This window comes from Hyperolius riggenbachi, chromosome 10 (assembly GCF_040937935.1).
Source record: "Hyperolius riggenbachi isolate aHypRig1 chromosome 10, aHypRig1.pri, whole genome shotgun sequence".
NCBI lineage: Eukaryota > Metazoa > Chordata > Amphibia > Anura > Hyperoliidae > Hyperolius > Hyperolius riggenbachi.
Window position 1 is genome coordinate 24,451,340 of NC_090655.1, and position 24,043 is coordinate 24,475,382.

Consider the following 24,043-nt stretch of genomic DNA (forward strand, 5'->3'; position numbering starts at 1 on the left):
ATCTTTGTCATGGGGGCAGCCATCTCTTTGGTTGAAAGGAGGTGACAAGGAGCAGGAGACACAGTTCCAACTATCCTGTGTCCTGATAACTCCTCCCAGCTGCACACGCTAGGCTTCAAATGTCAAATTTAAAATGTAAAAAAAAAAAAAAAAAAAATTGCACCAAAACAGCAGAACGAGAAAAACAAAATCAGAAATCCCATCATGCTTTGCACAGCATCAGGGGAAAAATGCCCGGGCAGTTTTCTTCTGTGCAGCTAAAAATGAGGCTTGTATAAGAGAAACAAAGTTCTGATGCTGTGAAACTGTTAAAGAAAGACTAAGCCTTTTCAGTGCTGCTGAGTCGATATTTAGTCCGGAGGTTCACTTTACAAATACCAGCTGCCTGGCAGCCCTGATGATCTCTTTGGCTGCAGTGGTGTCTGAATTCCACACCTTGATTTAACTGCTTAGGACCAGCACCATCATGTATGATAAAGGCTACTTTTTGTATTTTGAATTACTGTTGTGGTGCGGTTCTTAAAGGGCCAGCTTTTCCTTCCTTGTATGACTGAAACCCATACCTAGCATAAGTAGTGTCTGAGTCAAACCCTGGAACAAGCATATGGCTAATCAAGTAAAACCTGAGTTAGCTGAGTCAGAGTACCTGATCTACATATGCTTGTTCAGGGCGTATGGCTAAATGTATTAGAGACACAGGATCAGTAGGACAGCCAGGGAACTGGTATTGTTTAAAAGGAAATAAATATGGCAGCCTCTGTATACCTCTTGCAAGAGGTCAAAATCTTGGAACAATTGCACATGTTGGTGTAATAGATTCCTGGCTTGTTTGATCTGAGTAGTCAGTGGCATAGCAATAGGGGTTGCAGAGGTTGTGACTGCACTGGAGCCCTTGGGCTAGAGGGGCCCATTAGGGGCCCTCCACCTTCCATCTTATTAGATTTTTATTGGTGTATCTGTTTCTATATGTGCACTGGATAGTAGTAATCTTTAACAAACTGTTTCTAAGCGGTCTAACACCCAGCATTTCAACTTTGCTTTAACAGATTGCCAGAATTTTTTCTAAGCAGAAATTCACTGAATAGTTAAAACTCAGCATTTTAGTGCTGTATTCAGCTAGGAATCCTGCTTCTGAGCTGAGCTTTAGATACAAATGTATCATGTTTGGAATGTAAATAAACAAGTCTCTCTGAGAGAGCACAGAGGGCTTCCCAGACAGGCTTTGCAGAGGTTTATTTACATTCCAAACATGATACATTTGTATCTAAATCTCAGCTCAGAAGCAGCTTAGCACTAAAATGCTAAGTTTTAACTATTCAGTGAATTTCTGCTTTAAAAAAAATTCTGGCATAATAGTTTTTAAGCTGTAAGCAATCTATTAAAGCAAAGTTGAAATGCTGGGTGTTAGACCTCTTGACACTGAAACTGTCCTTGGTAGGTTTTTGGGCTTCATATCAATAGAGTGCATGGGGCCCCATGTAAAACTCGCACCAGGGCCCCAAGTTCCTCAGCTATGCCACTGAGAGTAGTAGAATATTCCAGGGCCCCAAGTTCCTCAGCTATGCCACTGAGAGTAGTGGAATCTGCCGGTAATAGAATTGATGCATGTATGAGCTGCGTTGCTGCAGTGTAGGGTCACACAGACATTTCACACCCCTGATATTGCAGGCCATGGATGGCGGGAGATTGATGCATTGTGTTTCCTCTCTGCAGATGAGACAGGGGGCTTTCCTGGTGAACACGGCCCGCGGGGGGCTAGTGGATGAGAAGTCGCTGGCTCAGGCATTGAAGGAAGGCAGAGTCAGAGGGGCAGCATTGGATGTGCATGAAGCTGAGCCTTTCATGTGAGTATCGCCCGCATACACCATAGGCCTGTATGTCTGCAAGGAATTGGCGTTACCTGTCCCGCCCTTTCCCTCACCTCTAGCTTTATTCCAACCATACACGGGGCTATAACCACTCGGTCTGCCATGAGATCAACCTCTCCCTGATTCGGCAATCGATTAGGCAGTAACTATCAATAGACTACCATTTGATCAGATTAAAGGTGGCCACACACCATACAATTTTTAAATATCTGTTCAATTTAAGAATTGCAATCAATTTTTCTGACTGATTGTAACATTTCAAAAATATGACCAATGTACCACAAATATGTTCAATTTTTCCCCCAATTATGATAAAAATGATTGGAAACTCTGACAAAATTGCTAGGGTGTGTATATTAATAAACTGACAATCCAACACACACCATACAATCTTTAGAAAGATTGAAGAAAAATATCTGGCATTCCGGATCGATAAAAATCGAAAAAAACTTGAAATTGTTTTTTTCAGGAGATACCATCGTTTTTATCGAATTGCCGTAAAATCGGATCATTTTATTGTATCGTGTGTGGCCACCTTTAGACACAAGGGGCCTGATGCTGTAACTTGCAGTTAGATACAGTTTTGCCAATCATTCCCTGCTAGCAAAGAATACGCTGAATTTTGAATGAAGAAATGGCAGTTTGGTGAAGACGCTTGCGGGGTGTCCCGGAGCTCCCAGGAGACAAGAAAAACACCCCAAAGGGGTTGAAGCACTATGTGCCGCTAATATTGCTCTGCACAGACAACGCATGGCAGTATTACTCCTACTTCTGCAGCAAGCACTGCGAGTTACGCTATTCGAGCAATGCCCGGTACTCGAGCAGCGAGGCCATTACTACGGTAACGAGCGGTTCTAATGATAGTGCGTTAGTAACGTATGTTACCGTATCTACAGTCACGCTACTAGATTACAGTGGCTCGCGACAATAGTGTAACTCGCAGTACTTGCTGCGACAGCAAAGATAATATTGTTGTGCGCTGTCTGTGCACAGCAATATTACCGCAAGTCCCTGCATCAGGCCTAATGTGACGTGTCCACTAGTGTTTTACCACTGGATGCCGCCCAACTCATGCAGCCATTGATCCCCCATCTGTGCAGCGATCATTTACTGGGGGGAGGGGTCTTGATAAAATCTCTAAAATTCATTGGATCTGCTAAGGATCTATTGCCCCAAACCTATCCAATCAAACTCATTGTTAAAAGAAATATTGACCAATTTCAGGCCAGAAAGACCTTTGCTTTTCACAGCCAATAGGAATATTCTGTACTATTTCCATTATATTGTGGTGTCACAACTTCAAATTGGTGTGTGTGTGTGTGTGTATACTATATGCTCATTCCATATCACCTGCATAGCACTGCCTAATGCACCACTGCCCTTGAACAAGCATGCAGTGATGTCTGTCTGATGCATGAAGAATGTAGAGGGTAAATGAGGTGTTAATCTTGCCGGCTTTCATGCAAATGCTGTATTTTATTGGCCAGTTGTAGGCTGCATAAACTTGCATGCAATCTGAAATTATTTGCATTTTGTTGACAACTTCTAATTAAAGGGCACATGACCTGAGGCAAAGATACTAGAGGGGAAGCAGGGAAGTATGTTCATGCTGGGTTCACATACCTCTGTGTGATGTCTGTTTCTCTCTTTGTACCCCCAGCTCCCATAATCACTTCTTGAAATATGACTTTTGGCTAAAGTCAGATTTTCAAACAGGAAGAGGCGGGCTTGCTGTGATGCTGTCACCTATTCCCTCCTCCTCCCTGCCCCCTTATTTGTTACTGTTCCGATACTGAGAGTTTAGTAAGGTCAGCACGCTTTTACTTGGTTTCCCATGTAATGGCTATGCCATCACATGGGAAACTAGCCCTCTAAGACTTGAGTCCTCTTGTGTTTTATCTCATAGTTATGTTGGGTACCAAATTTAAATTATTTATAGCAAAACTTCATTAACCTTTTAACAGCCCCACCTGAGTTATGTCACTTCAGATAGCTTTGGGCAGAGCTGGGGGGAAAAATTAGGCGCTGCAGCGAGCAAAGAACAAGTTCAATTTCACAGGGAAAGGTTAAGGTGGCCACTAATGATACAATCCATTCATCCAATTTTACCAAATCTATCCAATTTTACCAAATCTATGTAGTATAAGGGTAAACTGAGTGAAGAAAATGAATGGATAATTTAGGCAGTTATCTTATATCATATAAAAATGTATAAAAACAAAGCTGATGGCGTACAGGAAAAAAACATATGCCGCACGGAAGTTAATTTTGGCTCAAAATTCCTAGATAGTACATGGGTAGTGGTGAGTATTGCCACATACATATAATAAAATCTAATAAACTGTATATTTATTGATGAAAAACGTGAAAGCTCAAAAAATCGAAGACCTATTGCTATTTCGGCATTGTCTAGATGTGTGTGATTGCTTATCCCCCCCACATACACACATATACCTCTATCTACACTCATATTGCTACTAGCTGCGTACTGAGTGCACGGTGAGTGGGGTGTAGCTGGCCCTTAGACCCCAAACAATGAGCGCAGGTCTAGGATGCACAAGTGATACTGACAGATGTACTGCCAATGGGGTGGGAGATTTGGGGTACAACTATTCGTGACTGAAAAATGAGGTCAGAAAAGAACCGATAAAATGTCGTTATGACTCACGGTCTGTCTGAACCCTCAATGGTTACCTATGGCTTTCTCCAACACCACTAGACCTATGCTCATTGTTTGGGGTCTAAGGGCCAGCTACACCCCACTCACCGTGCACTCAGTACGCAGCTAGTAGCAATACGAGTGCAGATAGATGTGTGTGTGTGTGTGTGTGTGTGTGTGTGGGGGGGGGGGGGGGGGGGGATAAGCAATGACGCACATCTTGACAATGCCGAAATAGCAAAAGGTCTTCAATTTTTTGAGCTTTCAGCTCTTTTATCAATAAATATACAGTCTATTAGATTTCATTATATGTATGTGGCCATACTCCCCACTACCCCTGTACTAGGCCTGAAAGATAAATTGAATTAAAATCACCAAGCTCACAATTTCGGGATTGTCAAAGTGGCAATTTCTGACGTTATTTCCACATGGGAGAAGTTTGAAGAAGTGGCTTCAAACTCCCTCCAAGTCTCAGCGTGTGCAGCCCGGAACATCAGCAGTGTTGGACATACCTTCTGACAGGAGTCGAACACTCTCTATCCTCAGCCCCCGCCAGCTCTTGTGCAGGCTCTAATGCATGGCATACTTCCTGTATGTCATGTGACATACAGGAAGTATGCCATGCATTAGAGCCTACAGGAGGCTAAGTGGATAAATGGGCATCACTGGACTCATGCTAGTAGGTATACCCAGCACAGCTGCAGCTTGGAGGACAGGGGGCACAGAGAGAGACCCAGAGGGGGCACAAAAAGAGAGGAGGCAGAGAGGCACAGAGGGGAACAAAGCTTGATTTGAAGGAAATTGTAAATCGAATCAAAATTGTGATTTCGGACAGAAATCGATCAATTCATTTTTTCCCTAAAATCGTTCAGGCCTACCCTGTTCCATCTAGGAATTTTGAGACAAAATTGACTCTCGTGTGGCATTACATAAAAATGGCAAGATTGGATGAAAAACATTGTATCGTTAGTGGCCAGCTTTAAAGTGTTACTTACCTGAGTAGAGGGAAGACTCTGGATAGCATAGAGCCTTTCCATTCCCCTGTGCGGCCTGTCGTTCCAGCTCAGTCCATAGTTGTAGCTATTCTACCTAATAGCTCTTCGGGAACTCCTTGGCCAATCTTCATATCTACTCACATCCCCAAGTAGTTCAGAGGAAGAGTGCTTCCGTACTGCGCATGTGCATCAGTACTATAAGGAGATGCTACCACGCCGGCACAGTATGAACAGAGCCTGAAACTCTCTCCACCCTATAGACTAATGTCTGCAGAATCAGTGGCGCTGGGCACAATGTGTGGTGATGGGATGAGTTTGTTCAGCTGATTTGCCACTGAATGGATGCTGCTGGTAAAATACGTCATGCCTGTAGCCGGCTTCACTTCCTTATACTTGTACTGGGGTTGAACTCGATGGACTTGTGTCTTTTTTCAACCCAAATAACTATGTAACTATGGGAGACGGCGGAGCCATCCGCTGAGAGTGACATTACTGTCTTGCTTTGCAGATATTCTCAGGGTGCTTTGAAAGATGCCCCCAATCTGATCTGCACCCCCCATACAGCATGGTACAGCGAGCAGGCCTCCCTAGAGATGAGAGAAGCTGCTGCCACCGAGATGAGGAGAGCAATTACAGGTAAGGACAATGCAGTATACTGCCTGGATAGCAGAGCTCCCCAACCCGTCCTCCATAACATTCACAGGCGGGGGTAATCAGTGTCTCAGCAGTGCTGATTAAAGTGGGCTAAAACTCCATTAAAAAAAAATAATCATCCAATAAGAAATTATTTAGTTTGCCTATCAAGTTGTTTTTAGTGTTCACTGACAGATTTAGGAGAAATGATATTGGGGAAGGGGGGGGGGGGGGGGGGAACAGCTATGGGATTCGCAGCCTCATGCACCAAAACGAATGGAAATGTCGGCCGAATCGCTAGAGCAAACTATTCGGCCGGTGGCGCCATTGTATCCTACGGCAGTTTCCCCGCACAATTTGCCTGTGGGGAAGCTCTGCGGATTTGGCGCAGAAACCGCTCCAGTGGAAACAGGCCCTGACTGTCCCTTCCACAGCAAGAATCACCTAGACCAGTGTTTCCCCCACCCTGTCCTCAAGGCCCACTAACAGTGCATGTTTTGTGGAAATTCCCAGAAGTAGTTAATCAGCTCTGCTGAGACACTAATTACCTCACCTGTGAATGTTTGTGGTTTCCTGCAAAACATGCACTGTTGGTGGGCCTTGAGGATGGGGTTGGGGAACACTGAAGATGACAGGCTTACATCACTGTGTAAACTAAATGGAGGTGGGATTGAGTTAACATCTGGTCATATGTTCCTTATCTTATCCTAAATAGGAAGTTTTCTGTTATTTGCATGCTAAGATAAACTTTCCCCAATCCTGCTGTCACTGCACAGTTCCTGCGGTTAGGCAAAGGCACCTAAAGTAAAAAGAGGAAAAAAAAATGGGGGACATATATGTAAACCCCTTTTCTAAAAACAGTTGCAATATTTTTAGGGCACTAGCTATTTTGGGGCATTTTTTGTATTGTTAGATGCTGCAATTTTCACTACCTCTGTGGATTTCCACAAAACATGCATTGTGGGCGGGCCTTGAAGACCGGGTTGGGGGAACAGTGGTGTAGGACAGAGGGCAGTTCATGTGCCTCAGTACATACTGAGTAAGGCCTGGAACCCACTACACAACGCAATCGCTAGCGTTTTCTGTGAGCGGTTTCATCCGCGTTTTCTGGCATTTGGTGAGCGTTTTGCAAAAAGTGCATAGCGTTTTGTGAGCGATAGCGATTAGCAATATGATTGGTTAAATTCAAATTTATTTATTTTTTACCAAATTTAGCTGGTGTTGGATTTTTGGAGCTTTTAAAGGGGACTACACACCTGTATGAGTGGCAGCATCACATACTTCAAACTATAAATTAATAATGATAATAATACTAATAAGTACTCACACAGAAACAATAGTGGTAGTTTACTTAACTTTTATTTTCTTTTTGCTTTTTTAATGTTTGGCACCTTTTTCTTTTATTTTTTTGAGAAAAACAACCTCAAATACAACTTTGTATCTGTATGAAGCACATATAACCCACAGTATTTTTGGAGTGATGTATTCTGTGTACAGAGCCTGCAGCTCTGTAGCACTTCCGACCATCCAGCAGACGTCACCAGAAAGTAGGAGACTGTTTTCTAAGGCCTTCTGGGAAGCGCAAGGCCTTCTGGGTAGCGTTTCAGACAAGCAAAATGCTAACTAAATCGCTCTGTGTAGGTTTTGACCAGCGATTAGGCCAGCTTTGATATACTTTACATTGCAGAAATGCTAACCGCTAACGCTAAAAATGCAGCATGTCCTGCGTTTTGTGTTTTGGTAAACGCAATAGCTCCACTGGAATTTGGCCCATCCATTAACATTAGCTGAGTGTTTAGGGAAATCGCTAGCGCTTTGAATCGCTCCAGTGGGTTCCAGGCCTCACAGTAGGAAAAGTACAAGGTGGCCTTCCTAAAATGGAAGGTATTTGCCAGTGTTCATCTTCACATAAGCCAGCAGTGACCCGCATATTGCATCACTTTAGGACATGGGCAAATTACAGAGTCTGCACCTTGTACTGATGATGGCTAAAAAGAAGTCTGCAAGTTGGCTGTGTAAATACTCCTAGGCTATAGGTGAGCTATAAACAAGCACTGAATACAGGAGATGAAGATGAGTACAGAGTTGTGCAGAAGGGGAAATAGTCCACTCTTAGACTTGGTATAGGTTCCTGTTATATGTTGTCCTCTAGACACAAGGACCTGCTTTAGTATACAGTATAGTTCGGGATGTGTAGTTCTAGCAGAGAGTAAGCTCTGTCATGAAACTGTCATAAAGGGATCCTGTGGTGAGAGGGATATGAAGACTGCCATATTTATTTCCTTTTATGCAAATACCAGTTGCCCTTTCTGTCCTGCTGATCGCTGTGGCTGCAGTAGTGTCTGAATCCCACACCTGAAATAAGCATGCAACGAATCTGGGCAGATTATTGTCACAGCACTTGATGATCATACTCATTCTGTGGCTGAAAGTATTCGAGGCAGAGGATCAGATGGACAGCCAGGAAATGTGCATTGTTTAAAAGGGAAGAAGGCAGCCTTCACCTCGCTCTCACCACAATGTCCTTTTCACAAAGCGGTGTATTTTCTACAGTGTTCTGACCACCCTGGCAAGTAGTGCTCACTGCATGAGGTTACCGTATATTGCCAGTACTCTGTTCACCAGCACCTCCGCATGCATGTTTGTGTGAATAGGCAAATCATTCCTCTATGTGCCTATAACTCAGTGACATGAACTGATGCATTATGGGGGGTGCTTCTGGCTCAGGTGCAGCTGAATAACCTCTGGCAAGGCAGATGCTGTACTGGTGGGTTTGACTGCGACTGGGGCGTTTTCGTTTCCTTTTTGCTCTCAGGAAAAATCTTAGTGCTTTAACCATTTCTGCCGCCCGGACGTGAAGCTCACGTCCGGGTGGCTGCTCTGCCGCGCTTCGGCGTGCTCCCGTGCGCGATTGCGGGCACGCCCCCGTGCTGTCCCCCAGTAGCCCTGGGATCAGTGAACGGGAACATGGTTCCCGATCACCGATCCGTGTCCCCAGCAGAAAATCCGAAGCGCTCTTACAAGAGGCTTCAGTCTTTCTGTATGTAAATTTTCCGCGTCCCCCTTGTGCTTCTGCTTAGCGAGAAGCACAAGTTGAAGAAAAACTTGAGGTGGCCATCTTGTGGCCAAATAGTAAAACTACATTACATATTTTTTACATAACAATTTAGACAAACGGGCAAATAAAATACATAGGTGTTAATTATGGTAGTGTGGATTATTTTAAAGCTATAATGGCCGAAAACTGAGAAATAATGAATTTTTCCATTTTTTTTTCTTTATTAATCCTGTTAAAATGCATTTATAAAAATTTTTTTTTTTTAGCAAAATGCACCACCCAAAGAAAGCCTAATTAGTGGCGGAAAAAAACAAGATATAGATCAATAAATTGTGATAAGTAGTGATAAAGTTATTAGCGAATGAATGGGAGGTGAAAATTGCTCTGATGCATAAGGTGAAAAATCCCCGCGGGCTGAAATGGTTATAGTATCTGGATATATGAAGTTATCAGCCAGATAGATTATCTACCCAAGATCCACCACCTTGTGTGTCGTCCCAATTAGTATCAGATCTTCTGATGACGGTTCTCCCTGCTGCTGCTAAACTCCCCGGCGGTGTTCCCCCTCAGAGTCACTGCAGCACGGTGGGAGATGTAATTTAGGGTCTGGTGATCGCCGGATGCACAAATTACTATTGCACAGGGCGCGCATCATAGCACTGCTGCTATGACAGTGCTTGGCGCTGAGGTTCGTTCTTAGGATGATGTGTCTTTCTACCGTACCTTATTGCCTTATTACAGTGCTGCCACCTGCTGGGGGAAACACAGCCTATCAATTTCACATTCGGTCTCTTTTTGTCCCCTGTACATTCCTAGTAGTTTTGGGTCACCCCAAGCTGCTTGGGTATTCTGTTGTTCTGACTGTCAAGTAAGAGAGAAAAAGTAAATTAGCAAGATGTCACGATAGCCACACTGAGTGGTGTCCTTATGTAATGGCAGTATGGGGGCTGGACTCTACTGATGTATACTGGTGTAATATCACTAAGGTCACAATCATCCCAGATTTGGTGCCTTCATCTTTTTTTTTTTTTCTTTAACATATTCTAAAAGTTATCTATTCCTGATGTTCACATTGAGATTTTCTTTGAATGGCTCCCCACGAATAACTTTATTTTCTATGCTACTGTAGATAAAACCAACACATTTTTTTGGGCTATTTATCACAACTTTTTCACCTCCCCCAGCAGGAGTATCTACTCCCTGTATTTACACAAATATAAACAAATACAAACACTTGGTTCTGTTTCTATTTTTAGAACACACTAACTCTGTATCTCCATCTTGTGGCCAAAAAGTAAAACCACATCCAAATACCCTAATATACAATTTCCCATAGAAAAATGAAATACATTTTCATTATTTTTAAAAAACCTTCGAGGTGAAATGGAATTCTGTTGCTGGCACAATGTATGGTTAAGATTTCCGATTTTGAAATGAAGGTGATTTTTGTTTGTTAGTGAGCACTTTTTCACCTTGTAAATATAATAAAATATTTTTAGGGTTAAAAAAAAGGGACAGAATTGGTTAATAGGGGGATTATTGATAATTTTATTATATACAGGGTGTGGATTATTAAGCATGGGAGTGGCTTAACAATGTTTGTATTGTGATTTGTGCTTCTATTCTATATCCCCATTGCACATAGAACTTGCACTCAGTGTATCCGGCTGTAATAATGACATCGCTTCATTTATCTGAAGGTCGCATTCCGGATAGTCTCAGAAACTGTGTGAATAAAGAATTCCTGCTGACCTCTACCCAGTGGCCTACCATGGAGCAAACCGGGACCAACATGGAACTGAACGGTGCCACCTACAGGTGAGGAGCCAAATCACTGCATCACGTGCGCATTCTTATGTGGACGTTACTAGGGAGGGTCAATGAGATGCAAATTTTATGCAGCTTAGGATTGGGCCAATCAAATACACTTCCTGCTGATTTTGATTGGCCCAGGTATCAAGCTGCTTACAATCCTCCTGCAAGTCAGAACCTTCTGCATCTCACTGAATTTCTAGTGTCCATAAACTAACCCACATATTGAGCAAACCAGTGCTATCTCCTTAAAGGGGACCTGAACTCAGAACTTCCTCTCTGCTCTAAAAGATAAGCAACAGCAAAATAACCTTTAAAGAAAAACATTTCTTTGTAACAGCATACAGAACTCCTGCAATGTGTCGACGTCCTGCTTTCATGGAAACAAAGGATTAACATCGTGTTTTTTTTTTTTTTTTTTTTTTTTTTTTACAAATTAGCTGTCTGCTGAGGACTTCTGTGCTGACACTGCTGTTACAGCTGCAGTGTGCTGAATTGTAAAAAATGGCCTGGCCACTAGGGGGTGTAAGCATGTGGTCCTCAAGAGGTTATTAAGACAGTGACTTTGTGTAATGATTGTTTTATGGCATACAGGTCAAACTCCAGTCCGCGGGCCAAATCTGGCCCTCAGAGCCATTAAATTTGGCCCTCAAAGGGTTTCCCCACTGTGCATTATCTTTGTCCCATTCTAGACCACCAGGGAAGCTATATTGGAGGTGAAGCCCTAAGTCACCAGGAAAGTCATGGGGGAGGTAGGGGAAAAGCACTAGGGAACTGTATTGGGAGGGGCAGTAGAAACCAAGGATCTGTGTATGGGAGGGAGGACTACTAGACACCAGATAGCTGTATAGGGGAGGGAGAAGGGCCACTAGACACCAGGGAACTTTTATAAGGTGGCCAGTAGACATAGAGGTTGGCCCGCGGCTAGGTCCAAGTGTTCATTGCCGGCCCACTTTGTATTTGAGTTTGACGCCCCTGTTTTATGGCCTTGCACCATTTGATATCACAGTATAGGTAGAACAGAGGCGCCAAAAGAATAAAAGCAGTATTTAAAACGTTTAAAAATAGCTGAGGAGGCAGTGGTGGATCCACCCGCTCCAAGCTAACACAGAAACACTGTGCAATATAACAAGAATAGATTTATTGGTACACTCCAGGGTATAGATATACAACGCGTTTCGCGGGTATAAGCCCGCTTCTTCAGGCAGTAGAAGTAGGAGTACACTATTGGGGGAAGAAAAAGGCACGTATTGGTATGTGGTCAGACAGACATGCTCAACTAATAGTTCGTTTATTTGTTTATTTGTTCTGGGGTGTGCATTTTGTTCTACGTTGGGTGTGGGGGAGTTGGAGCTCGTTTATACTGGGGGGAAGTTAGGGTTAAGTGTGCGTTTTTACTGAAAAGGGATGTGTGGAGGAGAGGGGGTTTATTTATACTGGAAATGGGGGAGAGGAGCAGCAAGGATGGTATGGGTTTGAGTGGCAAGGAAAGGGTGAATGAGGGGAGGGCTATGAATAATTAGGAGAAGGGGGGAGGAGCAAGATTAGTAGGTATAGATGGTTATTGAAAAAAAGATCCGCGTCTATGTACTTAAAAAAAATTGTGTAATAATTAAATCCAATGCCCTTACTTATGGCATTAATCACGTAGGGTATAAGTGGTTCGCACCCTCGTTCCCACACCATTAACACCCCTCCTGGCAATTGCCCACTTCCGACATGGCGCATAGAATCTCACACATGCGCACACCTAGCGCCCACTCCCAGCCTACGACAAAACTCCGGCTGGGCGGTGGTGATGCATTGCGGAGCTCCGCCCAATGCGGAAGTTAGCACGCAACTGCACGCAGCTAGACGTCTTACGTTTCCCCTTATGCGTTGTCACGGCAACACTCAGGCGCCCACTGATGACACGCACTAATGGCCACATCACAGCACGAGTAATCACGACTGCCCGCCCAGCACATAACCAATCAGGAGCGGTGCAGTCACTATTTAAGCGACCAGAAAACAACACCTAGGCACTAAGGCGCCAGGTGTGTTGCTGACAGATTGCTGGTAAGCTTTCCTTCGATTTTATCTTCTAATCCACCTCTATAATTGTTTTTTATGTGTGATCAATCCACCTTTGATATAAACAACCCACTCCTCCTTTGTTTGCGGATAATTTTAAGTACATAGACGCGGATCTTTTTTTCAATAACCATCTATACCTACTAATCTTGCTCCTCCCCCTTCTCCTAATTATTCATAGCCCTCCCCTCATTCACCCTTTCCTTGCCACTCAAACCCATACCATCCTTGCTGCTCCTCTCCCCCATTTCCAGTATAAATAAACCCCCTCTCCTCCACACATCCCTTTTCAGTAAAAACGCACACTTAACCCTAACTTCCCCCCAGTATAAACGAGCTCCAACTCCCCCACACCCAACGTAGAACAAAATGCACACCCCAGAACAAATAAACAAATAAACGAACTATTAGTTGAGCATGTCTGTCTGACCACATACCAATACGTGCCTTTTTCTTCCCCCAATAGTGTACTCCTACTTCTACTGCCTGAAGAAGCGGGCTTATACCCGCGAAACGCGTTGTATATCTATACCCTGGAGTGTACCAATAAATCTATTCTTGTTATATTGCACAGTGTTTCTGTGTTTGCTTGGAGGGGGCGGATCCACCACTGCCTCCTCAGCTATTTTTAAACGTTTTAAATACTGCTTTTATTCTTTTGGCGCCTCTGTTCTACCTATACTGTATTATATATCCACCATTGGTGGAGGGGGATACCCTTTTTTTCTCGGCTACAGAGAGCGACTTTTTAATCCTGAGTGGGGACAGGTCAAACTCCTCACCTGCCTATACAGTGGTTGCCTGGAGGTAACCCTGGTTTGTGAGTATAATTTTTACTCCTTTCATTATACCAATTGCCTAAACTTACTACACCATATTGGGCTCTCGGTTCTCCTTCCCTTTGTATACCATTTGATATCAGGCTGAATTTAGCAGAAGCTTGTTTGAAAATGGAGAAATCCAATATGCCACTTTCTCTTCAGTACTTGTTGAAGTTACTTTCGTCACACTAGAAAAAAAATAAATCAGTTCTTGCAGGAGGCTGTGCAGGGATGGTGGGTGTGGCTTACCCAGAATCCCTCCCAGCTGATCACAGTACAGCCAATCTGGTGTCTGCTAAAGAAGCCTTGTCACATATAGTGCTACATAAAACGTGCACGCCCACTAGTGGCTGTATTCAAAACCTAAACTGTAATAATATAATGTTGTTTCCTAGCAGACGTGTCATTTTAAATTTAGCCTTATTTAACTGAACAGAGCCTACTCTAATCCATTTGATAGGAAGATTATTAATTCATTATTCTTTATTTATAATGAACATTTATGATGTTGACGCATGTTGATCTCCAAATCGAAAGGAACATCTCCGCATAATTAGTATCTCCACAATCAGCCGTGTTATGGAGTCACAAGGTGGATGAGTTCCCCCATATAGCCTTATGGGGGTAATGCATCTGCCCTGGGCTCCAGCCGGACCACAGCAGACGTTACTACTGTCCACTCCCACTGATCAGGCTTAAAAGGGAACCGAGCCAAGAGACAGCTTGAGATAAGTTCAAAGGGTCATTCGCTCTGCTTAGTCTTATAGCTTAAAAGACAGAGTGTGGTTTCTAAACTAATGTTCTAGTAATGAATTGTTTGTGTAGTACAGATAATTAAATCATGTTTATTCGCTTCAGTGTCAATTTAAAGGACAACGAAGGCAAAATATGTACTACTAATACACTGAATTTTTACATTTGTCCCACAGTACATTGCACTGATTCTTTTTTCCTATGTTGCTGCCGCTTACAGTAGCTATTAGCTAATAAAAATCTGACCGGTTTTGGACTAGCCGATCTCCTCATGGGGGATTTTCAATACTTTCTTCTTTTCAAAAGCACTTTCTGGAAGGGTGCTAGAAAGCCAGTGTCCTCCTGGGCACACTATTCTGGCAGTAGGAGGGTGCTAATGCCATCCAGGGAGTGCTTTTGAAAATAAAGGAATTCCTGAGAATCCCCTGTGAGGAGCTGGACTAGTCCAAAACCTGTCACATTTCTGTTGCCTACTGTGATAGGAAATATAGCATTTATAGTTCATTTCACTCTGACACGTACAACCTCATGATCATTGTCCTTTAAAAAAGGTGGGGGATACTTTGCATAGAGTCATCCATGGTCCTCTCGGCTGTCAGTTACTATTGTACATAAAGACTGTGTAATAATAGTGAGCCTCTTCCCTTGTACAGAGCCGTGTGCATCCAGCCGCTGCAGGGAGAGAAGCGCTGACCTCTGACCTCCGCCAGGTAACTTCCTGTACACACACACACACACTGTACACACACACACACACACACACACCTGTACACACACAAGCAGCAGCTGCACCTGTCATGGGATCACCAGCCTTGTTCTGTGTATTTTGCTATTTGCATGGAGATTTATTTGCATTGTTTAGAAACACAAAGAATGTGACGTCTGAGGCATATAAATAAGAAAGGCCAGTGTATGTTATAACGCGTCTAGTTCACTTTATCTTAAAGGGAACCTAAACTGAGTAGGATATGGATGTTTTTTATACCAGTTGCCTGACTCTCCTGCTGATGTCTTTGGCTGCAGTAGTGGCTGAATCACACCTGAAACAAGCATGCAGCTAATCCAGTCTGACTTCAGTCAGAGCACCTGATCTGCATGCTTGTTGAGGGGCTGTGGCTAAAAGTATTAGAGACACAGGATCAGCAGGAGAGTCGGGCAACTGGTATTATTGTAAAATATAAATTTGCCAATCCTATGTAATAAGACCCTAACTGTCCCTGCGTCATTCTCCTGTCCTGTGTGCTTTGGCTACTGCGCATGTGTAGCCGTTGGGACAGGAGGAGGACGGGGCCAGGGGGTGCGGGCGGACGGGGGTGCACTGATGGTGGTGAGAGAGAGACCTAGAGACCGTTCTTAAACAGGCTTATGTCTACTATGTCTACTAGTTTGATATAATCAGGAGGTAGTGGGAAGTAAAATTGGTCGGGTCATGGAACTTTAATGCAAGCCTGTTCATAAGAGGTTTACAAAGCTTAATTCTCCAGCACAAATCTGCATTCGCAGGGAAGGGATTTTCCTTCCCATCTGTTCTTAGAAACCCTTGTCAGTGCGGTTGCACAGTGCTGGAGCTCTGGAAACAGGAACCCGTGTCAGAGCTGAAGTTCTGGAAACAAGCCAGTGTCAGTGCGATCGCACAGTGCTGGAGTAAAGGTAGCTTTAGAATAGTTCTGGAATCAGCGTTGTGTGTAACATCCCCCCCCACCCCCGGAAGTTCAAGGAATACATTATCTGTCTGCGACCTCCGCTTGTCCACTGCTGGCTACTGAGATCGCTTCAGTGCAAACACGCCCCCACGTGGTTTCCTAGTAAGGGCATGCGCGTGACATCACATGTGCGTCCTTACTAGGAAACCACGTGGGGGGGGGGGGGTCAGTCAGCGCCAGGCGTTTTGTTGCAAAATCGGATGCCGATCCCACCGCTCAGCGATTGAGCAGGTCGGCCCAACATCTTGCAGCATGCGCAATTTCAGGCCGAAAATTGGTCGTGTTGTCGGTCACATTTTTAGTCCAGCATGCACTTGGCGGCACCGATTTTCATCCAATTCGATTATAATAATAAAATTGGATGGTCAATCGGCCGCCAAGTTGCCTGATGTATGGCCACGTTAACATTCGGGGGGGGGGGGGGGGGATGGGGGGCGCGACCAGGCAGCGTCATGAGACAAATTCCCAGGTATTTTATTATTAAATCGATCAGTAATTTGTCTGGAGAGTATTGGTAGCCAACAGATCTCTCTCTGATTTAATTTGAGTAATGATGGATCTACACCATGCAATTTTTTGGGCAGATACCCTTGCCAGATCTATTATTTCCAGTATGTCCGATATGAGGATTGAGCCATTCTTTTGAGTGATTTTCTGATCGATTTCCATTAAAGCAAATGGAAATCGATCAGAAAATCACTAAAAAAAAATGATTGATCCTCAGATGGAACTCAGATGTGTGTGTGTGTCTCTTTAGGCCAATCAAATTCAGCAAAAAACGCATGTTATTGGCACAATTCTAATCTGCATGCTAGCCACAAAAACTGTTGCTTTAATTCTAATCACATGTGCTGATTTGCTGTGGTTGTATAAAGTTACTGGAAAACTACTGTAAACTATTTTGTAAAGAGATTGAATAAAATGTAACCTTTAGTAGTTTATTTAGAAACACTGCTAATCCTTTAAAGTCCAATGCTGGGGAAAGGTTGGGTTGTGGAAATGCCTTTAGGAAGAATCATCTGTCTCAAACGTTGTGCAGTGATTGTGTTTGATAATATGGCATTTCTGGCATGATGCAATTACATTGTAATGGTGCTGTTGACATTAGTGTGATAGAATCAGTTGGCATAACAGCTGCATACAATACATGCAGAGAGGATACTGCATATACAGTAACATCCCTTCATAGTAATTTTTAAGGGACTGGGCAATGTAGTTCCTATCAGAAATAGTCATACTATGGTACTGTATTTTACTTCAGTCAAAAATTGGAAGTCATTTTTTCTTTCCAATGATAAAGCCGGAGCGGGGCGGTCATTCTGACGACAGTTTGCATATGAGTACAGTCTGTTGTCAGGCTGATAAGGCTGGCTTTGACAGATCCGCCAAGCAGATCGATCAAAACCAGCCTTATGCTGGGCATGCATGGGTCGATCCGGCGGCCGATTAGCTGCCGGATCGACCCCCGCCGCGTCCTCACCGGGGCTCCTTATCACCACTCGATTCCCTGCCATTGTCAGCCGGTGGGAATCTAGCGGGCGCGGGTCAAGCGGCATGATCGGGCCAGCTGAATATTATCAGCTGGCCAGATCAGCTGGTCGATACACGGTACAGAAACGTACCGTGTATCCCCAGCATAAGCCTGACAACAGACTGTACTCACATGCAAACTGTCATCAGAACGGCCGCCCCGCAGGCGGGTCTACTGACCCATAGTTAAAAAAAAATCTGGCGTGTGTATGCGCCTTTAAAGGTTAACTGTAGTGAGAGGTAAGGATGGCAATGCTTAGAACTCATGGAGAAGCATGTGATCAGCTGATAAACCAGGAAGTCATCACAGCGAATCAGAACCTTACAAATTAACACATGATCAGGACCAGCAAATTAGAGCCTTACAAATCTATCAGCTGATCAAATAATTACCCTAAATGAGAGGCTGCCATATTTATTTCCTTTTAAACAATACCAGTTGCCTGGCTATCCTGCTGATCCTCTGTCTCTAATACTTTTAGCCATAGGCCCTGAACAAGCATGCAGCAGATCAGGTGTTTCTGACAATGGCCTCAATTCACTAAGATCATGCTAGAGATAAGGCAAGAGAAAACTTACCTCCACACGTGAGAGAGTTATCTTAGGGCTCTTTCACACTAGAGGCTGCGGTAGAAAAGGCTGAAAGTCAGCCTTTTGCTAAACGCCAATACATAGCGTTTTCAAAGCGTTTTCAAAGCCTTTTGAAAGAGTTTTACAGCTCATATGAAAACGTCCTTTTTTTTTTCTTCTATAAAAATAAGTGAACAAGTTAGCTGTAAAACGCTTTGAAAACGCTTTGAAAACGCTGAAGTTGGCGTTTTCCATTGACTATCATTGAAACGCCAACAGCCAACTTCGGCTGTAAACAGCCCTGAAAAAGCTCCTGGGAGCGTTGAAACGCAACGCTCCAAAACGCCGAGTTAGATGTGAAAGGTAAAATGAAAGTCTATGGACTTTCTTTTACCTAGCAAAACGCCAACTTCGGCCGTGGCGTTAAAACGCCGAAAAATCCCTCTGGTGTGAAAGGGCCCTTACCGCTTCATTCCTTAAGTTACCTCTCCTGTAGTTAATTTACCTCCTCTGTAGTTATTTTCACATGCAGCTAATTAACAGCCTGTCTTTAACTCTGGAGTTATTTTAAGGATTGGAGAGTTAATTTAAAAACAGAAGAGTTAACTTTAGGCTTGCCTGAGGTAAAATGTTTCCTGAATACTACATGCCTTATCACCATGGTAACAACTCTAGAAGAGTTATTAAAGACAGGAGATAAGCTTAGTGAATTGAGGCCAATGTCAGATCTGACAAGATTAGCTGCATGTTTGTTTCTGGTGCGATTCAGACACGACTGCAGACAGAGAGACCAGCAGGACAGCCAGGCAACTGGTATTGTTTAACAGGAAATAAATATGGCAGCCTCCATATACCTCTTGCTTCAGTTGTCCTTTAATGCTTGTTTCTGGTGTGATTGACCCTACTGCAGCCAAATAAATCAGCTATTGTTTAGAAGGTAATAATCAGGTTGCCATGTGAGTATGTTAGCAGTGTCCACAGCTGTCTCATTAAACTACTTGCTGTACCAGGTGCGGAATAATCACGGCCTGGAAAACTTCACTTGAGTCCCAGGGCTGTGAATCTTAGTCCTCAACTGCTTTCCCATTTATTAATCTGAGTCCCCAAGTCAATGACCGTCGGCGTCTGTTAGATGCCTGCTTCATTGTATCTTCCTGGTGTTACACTGCCACGCATTACTTCCGATTCACATACTTATGTACCTGAATTAGAAATAATGAGTGAGGACATCTTGTGGCCAAATACTAAAATTACATAAAAATCCATTTTAGAAGTCAATGTTGGTATTTTAGTAACTAAAATGAACTATATCCCTCCCACACTCTTCCAAAGAACCCAAACTTAGAAATTATGTATAGGGGGAAAAAAACAGCAAAAACAAACATAAAATAGTTATCTTAGGGACTGAACTTTATGTAATTTTTTATATATATATATATATATATATATATATATATATATATGTTGAGGTTATATTACTGTTCTTTTTTAATGGATGTGCTTGTAATTCGTGATGGATGCAAAACTGAAAAAATGCCCTACTATTTCCAAATAAAATATTGGTGCCCCAGTACAGCGCTGCTGCTGCTTGCATCGCTGTACATGTAATTACAGTGGCTGGATGGTGTAATGGTTAAGGGCTCTGCCTCTGACACAGGAGACCAGGGTTCGAATCTCGTCTCTGCCTGTTCAGTAAGCCAGCACTATTCAGCAGGAGACCTTAGGCAAGTCTCCCTAACACTACTACTGCCTATAGAGCGCGTCCTAGTGGCTGCAGCTCTGGCGCTTTGAGTCCGCCAGGAGAAAAGCGCGATAGACCTAATTAGACAAGACAAATAACATTTATAACAGTCTCGGAGATTGAAGGCGGGGCGGTCCTCCGCCCCCAGAGCAGGAGATGCGATTTCCTGCAAACTGCAGCCCTAGGACTTGACGCCAATTGGCGTTAGGCGGTCCCCTAGTAGTTAAGTTATTGGCAAAAGAATGGGAGGAGCACTGAGAGGTTGAAAATTGCTCTGGTCCTAAATGGGTAAAAATCCCTCAGTGGTCAAATTTAATTTTCGAGTACTTATGAGTATGTAGCTACAGGGTAAAATTAACACTAGTGCAGATAGGGAGCAGGCATCAAGTGGCTGCCAGCCGCTCCTGGGTCTCTGACTGACTGACGTATGACACATGTGCCCGCCCCCTTTCCAGTATAGCCGGATACAGAATACTGCTGGGGCCAAAAAAGGTTTTATTAGAACAGTTCTATTATATCTCGGTTTCCTATACCAGCAGTTACACCCATATACTTATAATGGGGCTTGGCTGAGACCTGGACATTTACCAGGGCAGCATGGTGTAGTGGTTAGTGCTCTCTCCTTGCAGCGCTGGGTCCCCGGTTCGTATCCCAGCCAGGTCAACATCTGCAAGGAATTTGTATGTTCTCCCTGTGTCTGTGTGGGTTTCCTCCGGGCACTCCGGTTTCCTCCCACATCCCAAAAACATACAGATAAGTTAATTGGCTTCCCCTAAATTGGCTCTAGACTACAATACACGATATTATTATTATTTAGTATTTATATAGCGCTGACATATTACACAGTGCTGTACAGTGTATATATATATGTATCTTGTCACTAACTGTCCCTCAAAGGAGCTCACAATCTAATCCCTACCATTGCCATATATCTATATTATATAGTGTAAGTACTGTAGTCCAGGGGCAATTTTTAGGGGGAGCCAATTAACTTATCCGTATGTTTTTGAAATGTGGGAGGAAACCGGAGTGCCCGGAGGAAACCCGTGCAGACACGGAGAGAACATACAAACTCTTTTCAGATAGTGCCCTGGCTGGTATTCGAACCAGGGACCCATCGCTGCAAGGCGAGAGCGCTAACCACTACGCCACCGTGCTGCCCATATAGACATATGACTATGGTAGAGACTAGATTGTGAGCTCCTCTGAGGGATAGTGAGTGACAAGACTATATAAACTCTGTACAGCGCTGCGGAAGATGTCGGCGCTATATAAATACTAAATATTATACCAGAATTTTACTAAATCAGAGTTTACTATAATGAAAATATACTGTAAACCACAAGGTGACTTTTTTCTCCTTCATTGTGATCCTGTTTTTCCAGGGAATTCAATGTCAGGGAAGAGACACATTGCACATTATGCCTGCGCTGTGACAGTAACTATTTCTGCAGCGAAGCATGCTTTCTGTGTAATGTACTGTTCTCATCAGCTGGTAGTGTGTGTTAGCAATATCAGTACCATATACCTGCGCTAAATGTACTTTATGCACATACTTGCAGATTCCTGCAGTAACATCCAAGCAGGGGAAATACCCTGAGACTGATAAATACACCAAATAATGTCATGCTGTGTATAATACTCTGCTCTCTCTGTCTGCAGATTCCTCACTGGCCATGGGCAACTCTACTGCATATCAAAGAACAATTCATCACAAGGGATGTCTCTGCACCCCTGACCATACTCCATCCCGCCAGGCCCGCATGTAGCAATAGGACAACTCCGCTGGCACCAGCAGCCAATCACAACACACCAGGATCACCGCCTGAAAGTGCAGCTAAACAGAGTGGTCACAACATGGACTAATCAGCCAGCCTGACCACCTGACAAGGACTACCCACCAAGCACACGACTGCAGCTATCCAGGACCGGATTATGTGAGGTCCAGATCATTCCATACACAACCATTTCACATCACTGCTGAGACAATGCCACGCCTCTCGGCGGAGCCAGCTGACAGACGCTGGGACGTTTTTACAATCACATCAGCATAGCATGAGTGTGACAGGTGATAGTCACCTCTATAAGACACCAAACCTTAAAGGAACATTAGTGTGACGTGTATCTTGTCTTTCCCTCTCGCTCCACTGACTCAGGAAAACTATCTGCAGAATAATAACTGTATTTTGTTACACTGATGATTTTCCACTTTTTTTTTATTATGATTTACATGTTCCTGTTACCATGGATGCAGAGTGACTGTAGGTGTTGCACTTCTGTGTGTTTCTGGGTTTTACGTTTGATGTTTGAATTTGTTGTCCCAGCTGGAAAAGAAATCAAACTGTCTGTACCGGTCACTTTAAAATAAAGTGTAAAAAAAAGTAAAGAAATGCCTTGTTACAGCTTCCTAAAAGCACCATACACCACAAGATCTAGCCAGTATGCCCGTCGATTGTTTGGATGACCACTTCACACCATGTATGGTGCCCACTAATCTTACCATGCTTGGGTAATTATGAGGGATACAAAGTCACTCAGTTTACCTTTCGACTACAATCAAGAGTGTATTATTAGTATCTTAACCCATTCGCGTTCCGTCGTTTTCACTTGATAAATGTTCACCTCCCATTCATTAGCCTATAACTTTATCACTACTTATCACAATGAACTGATCTATATCTTGTTTTTTCCGCCACCAATTAGGCTTTCTTTGGGGGGTACATTTTGCTAAGAGCTACTTTACTGTAAATGCATTTTAACAGGAAGAATAAGAAAAAAATGGAAAAAAAATCATTATTTTTCAGCCATTATAGTTTTAAAATAATACATGCCTCCATAATAAAAACTCACGTATTGTATTTGCCCATATGTCCCAGTTATTACACCGTTAAAATTATGTCCCTATCGCAATGTATGGCGACAATATTTTATTCGGAAATAAAGGTGCATTTTTTCCGTTTTGCATCTATCACTATTTACAAGTTTAAAATAAAAAATATAGAAATATCATCTTTACATTGATATTTAAAAAATTTAGACCCTTAGGTAAATATTTACATGTTTTTTTTATTGTAATTTTTTTTTTTTTATATTAAACATTTTATTTGGGTAGTTTTGGGAGGGTGGGATGTAAACAATAGGTTTAAAATGTAAATGTGTGTGATTTTAATTTTTTTTTACTTTTGGTTGTAGTATTACTTTTTGGCCACAAGATGGCGGCCATTAGTTTGTTTACATGACATCACTTTAAGCGTAACACACGCTTAGAGCAACGCATGGGGGAGGTAACAGCCAGAAAAGGCGCAGCTTCCGAGAGAAGCTGTCGCTTTTTCAGCGGGGGAGAGGAATCAGTGCTCGGGCACCATAGCCCGATTCACTGATTGCCTGGCTAACGAACCGCGGGCCGGGAGCGCGCGTGCACGCGCACGATCGGCCGCGGTAGCGCGCATGTTTCCTGGACGTAGTTTCGTAGTTTTTTGCCCACAGTTTGAGGCTAAATACTGATGTCATTTCTTCCCTTAGCGATTGGAGGAGGAAAAAAAGTTGTCACCTTAGCCTTGCTTGTAAACACGTGAGCAGAGGATAATGTTTCAGCTAGGCAGGAAAATAAAGGGAAGAGGAGGAATATATTATAGATAAATAGCATCCCCAGAATGCAACTGAATAGGAATGGCTATTAAAGGGCCAGAGCTTCCAATGTATGTGATAACCGCAGAAAAAGTTTTGACTGTAGGATTAGCATCTTTGTCACTTAATACACTCAGACCAGTTGCTGTTGAAATTTGATTTTTATGGCGACACTCCCGCATTAAAGTGTCTGTAAAGCG

At 43.3% G+C, this 24,043-nt stretch overlaps 1 protein-coding gene across 7 annotated transcripts in view; it reads left to right on the forward strand.

Moving 5' to 3' along the window:
* CTBP2 (C-terminal binding protein 2) overlaps nucleotides 1-22,606 on the forward strand; it is a 176,689-nt gene extending 154,083 nt beyond the window's left edge. For all 7 annotated transcript variants that reach the window (XM_068258281.1, XM_068258282.1, XM_068258284.1 and 4 more), the window contains 5 exons: nucleotides 1,714-1,844; nucleotides 6,031-6,158; nucleotides 10,914-11,031; nucleotides 15,326-15,382; nucleotides 21,879-22,606. In XM_068258281.1, coding sequence (XP_068114382.1) covers nucleotides 1,714-1,844; nucleotides 6,031-6,158; nucleotides 10,914-11,031; nucleotides 15,326-15,365 — 417 coding nt within the window. In that variant the 3' untranslated portion in view covers nucleotides 15,366-15,382; nucleotides 21,879-22,606. The remainder of the gene's footprint in view (nucleotides 1-1,713; nucleotides 1,845-6,030; nucleotides 6,159-10,913; nucleotides 11,032-15,325; nucleotides 15,383-21,878) is intronic.
* Nucleotides 22,607-24,043: the final 1,437 nt, after the last annotated feature.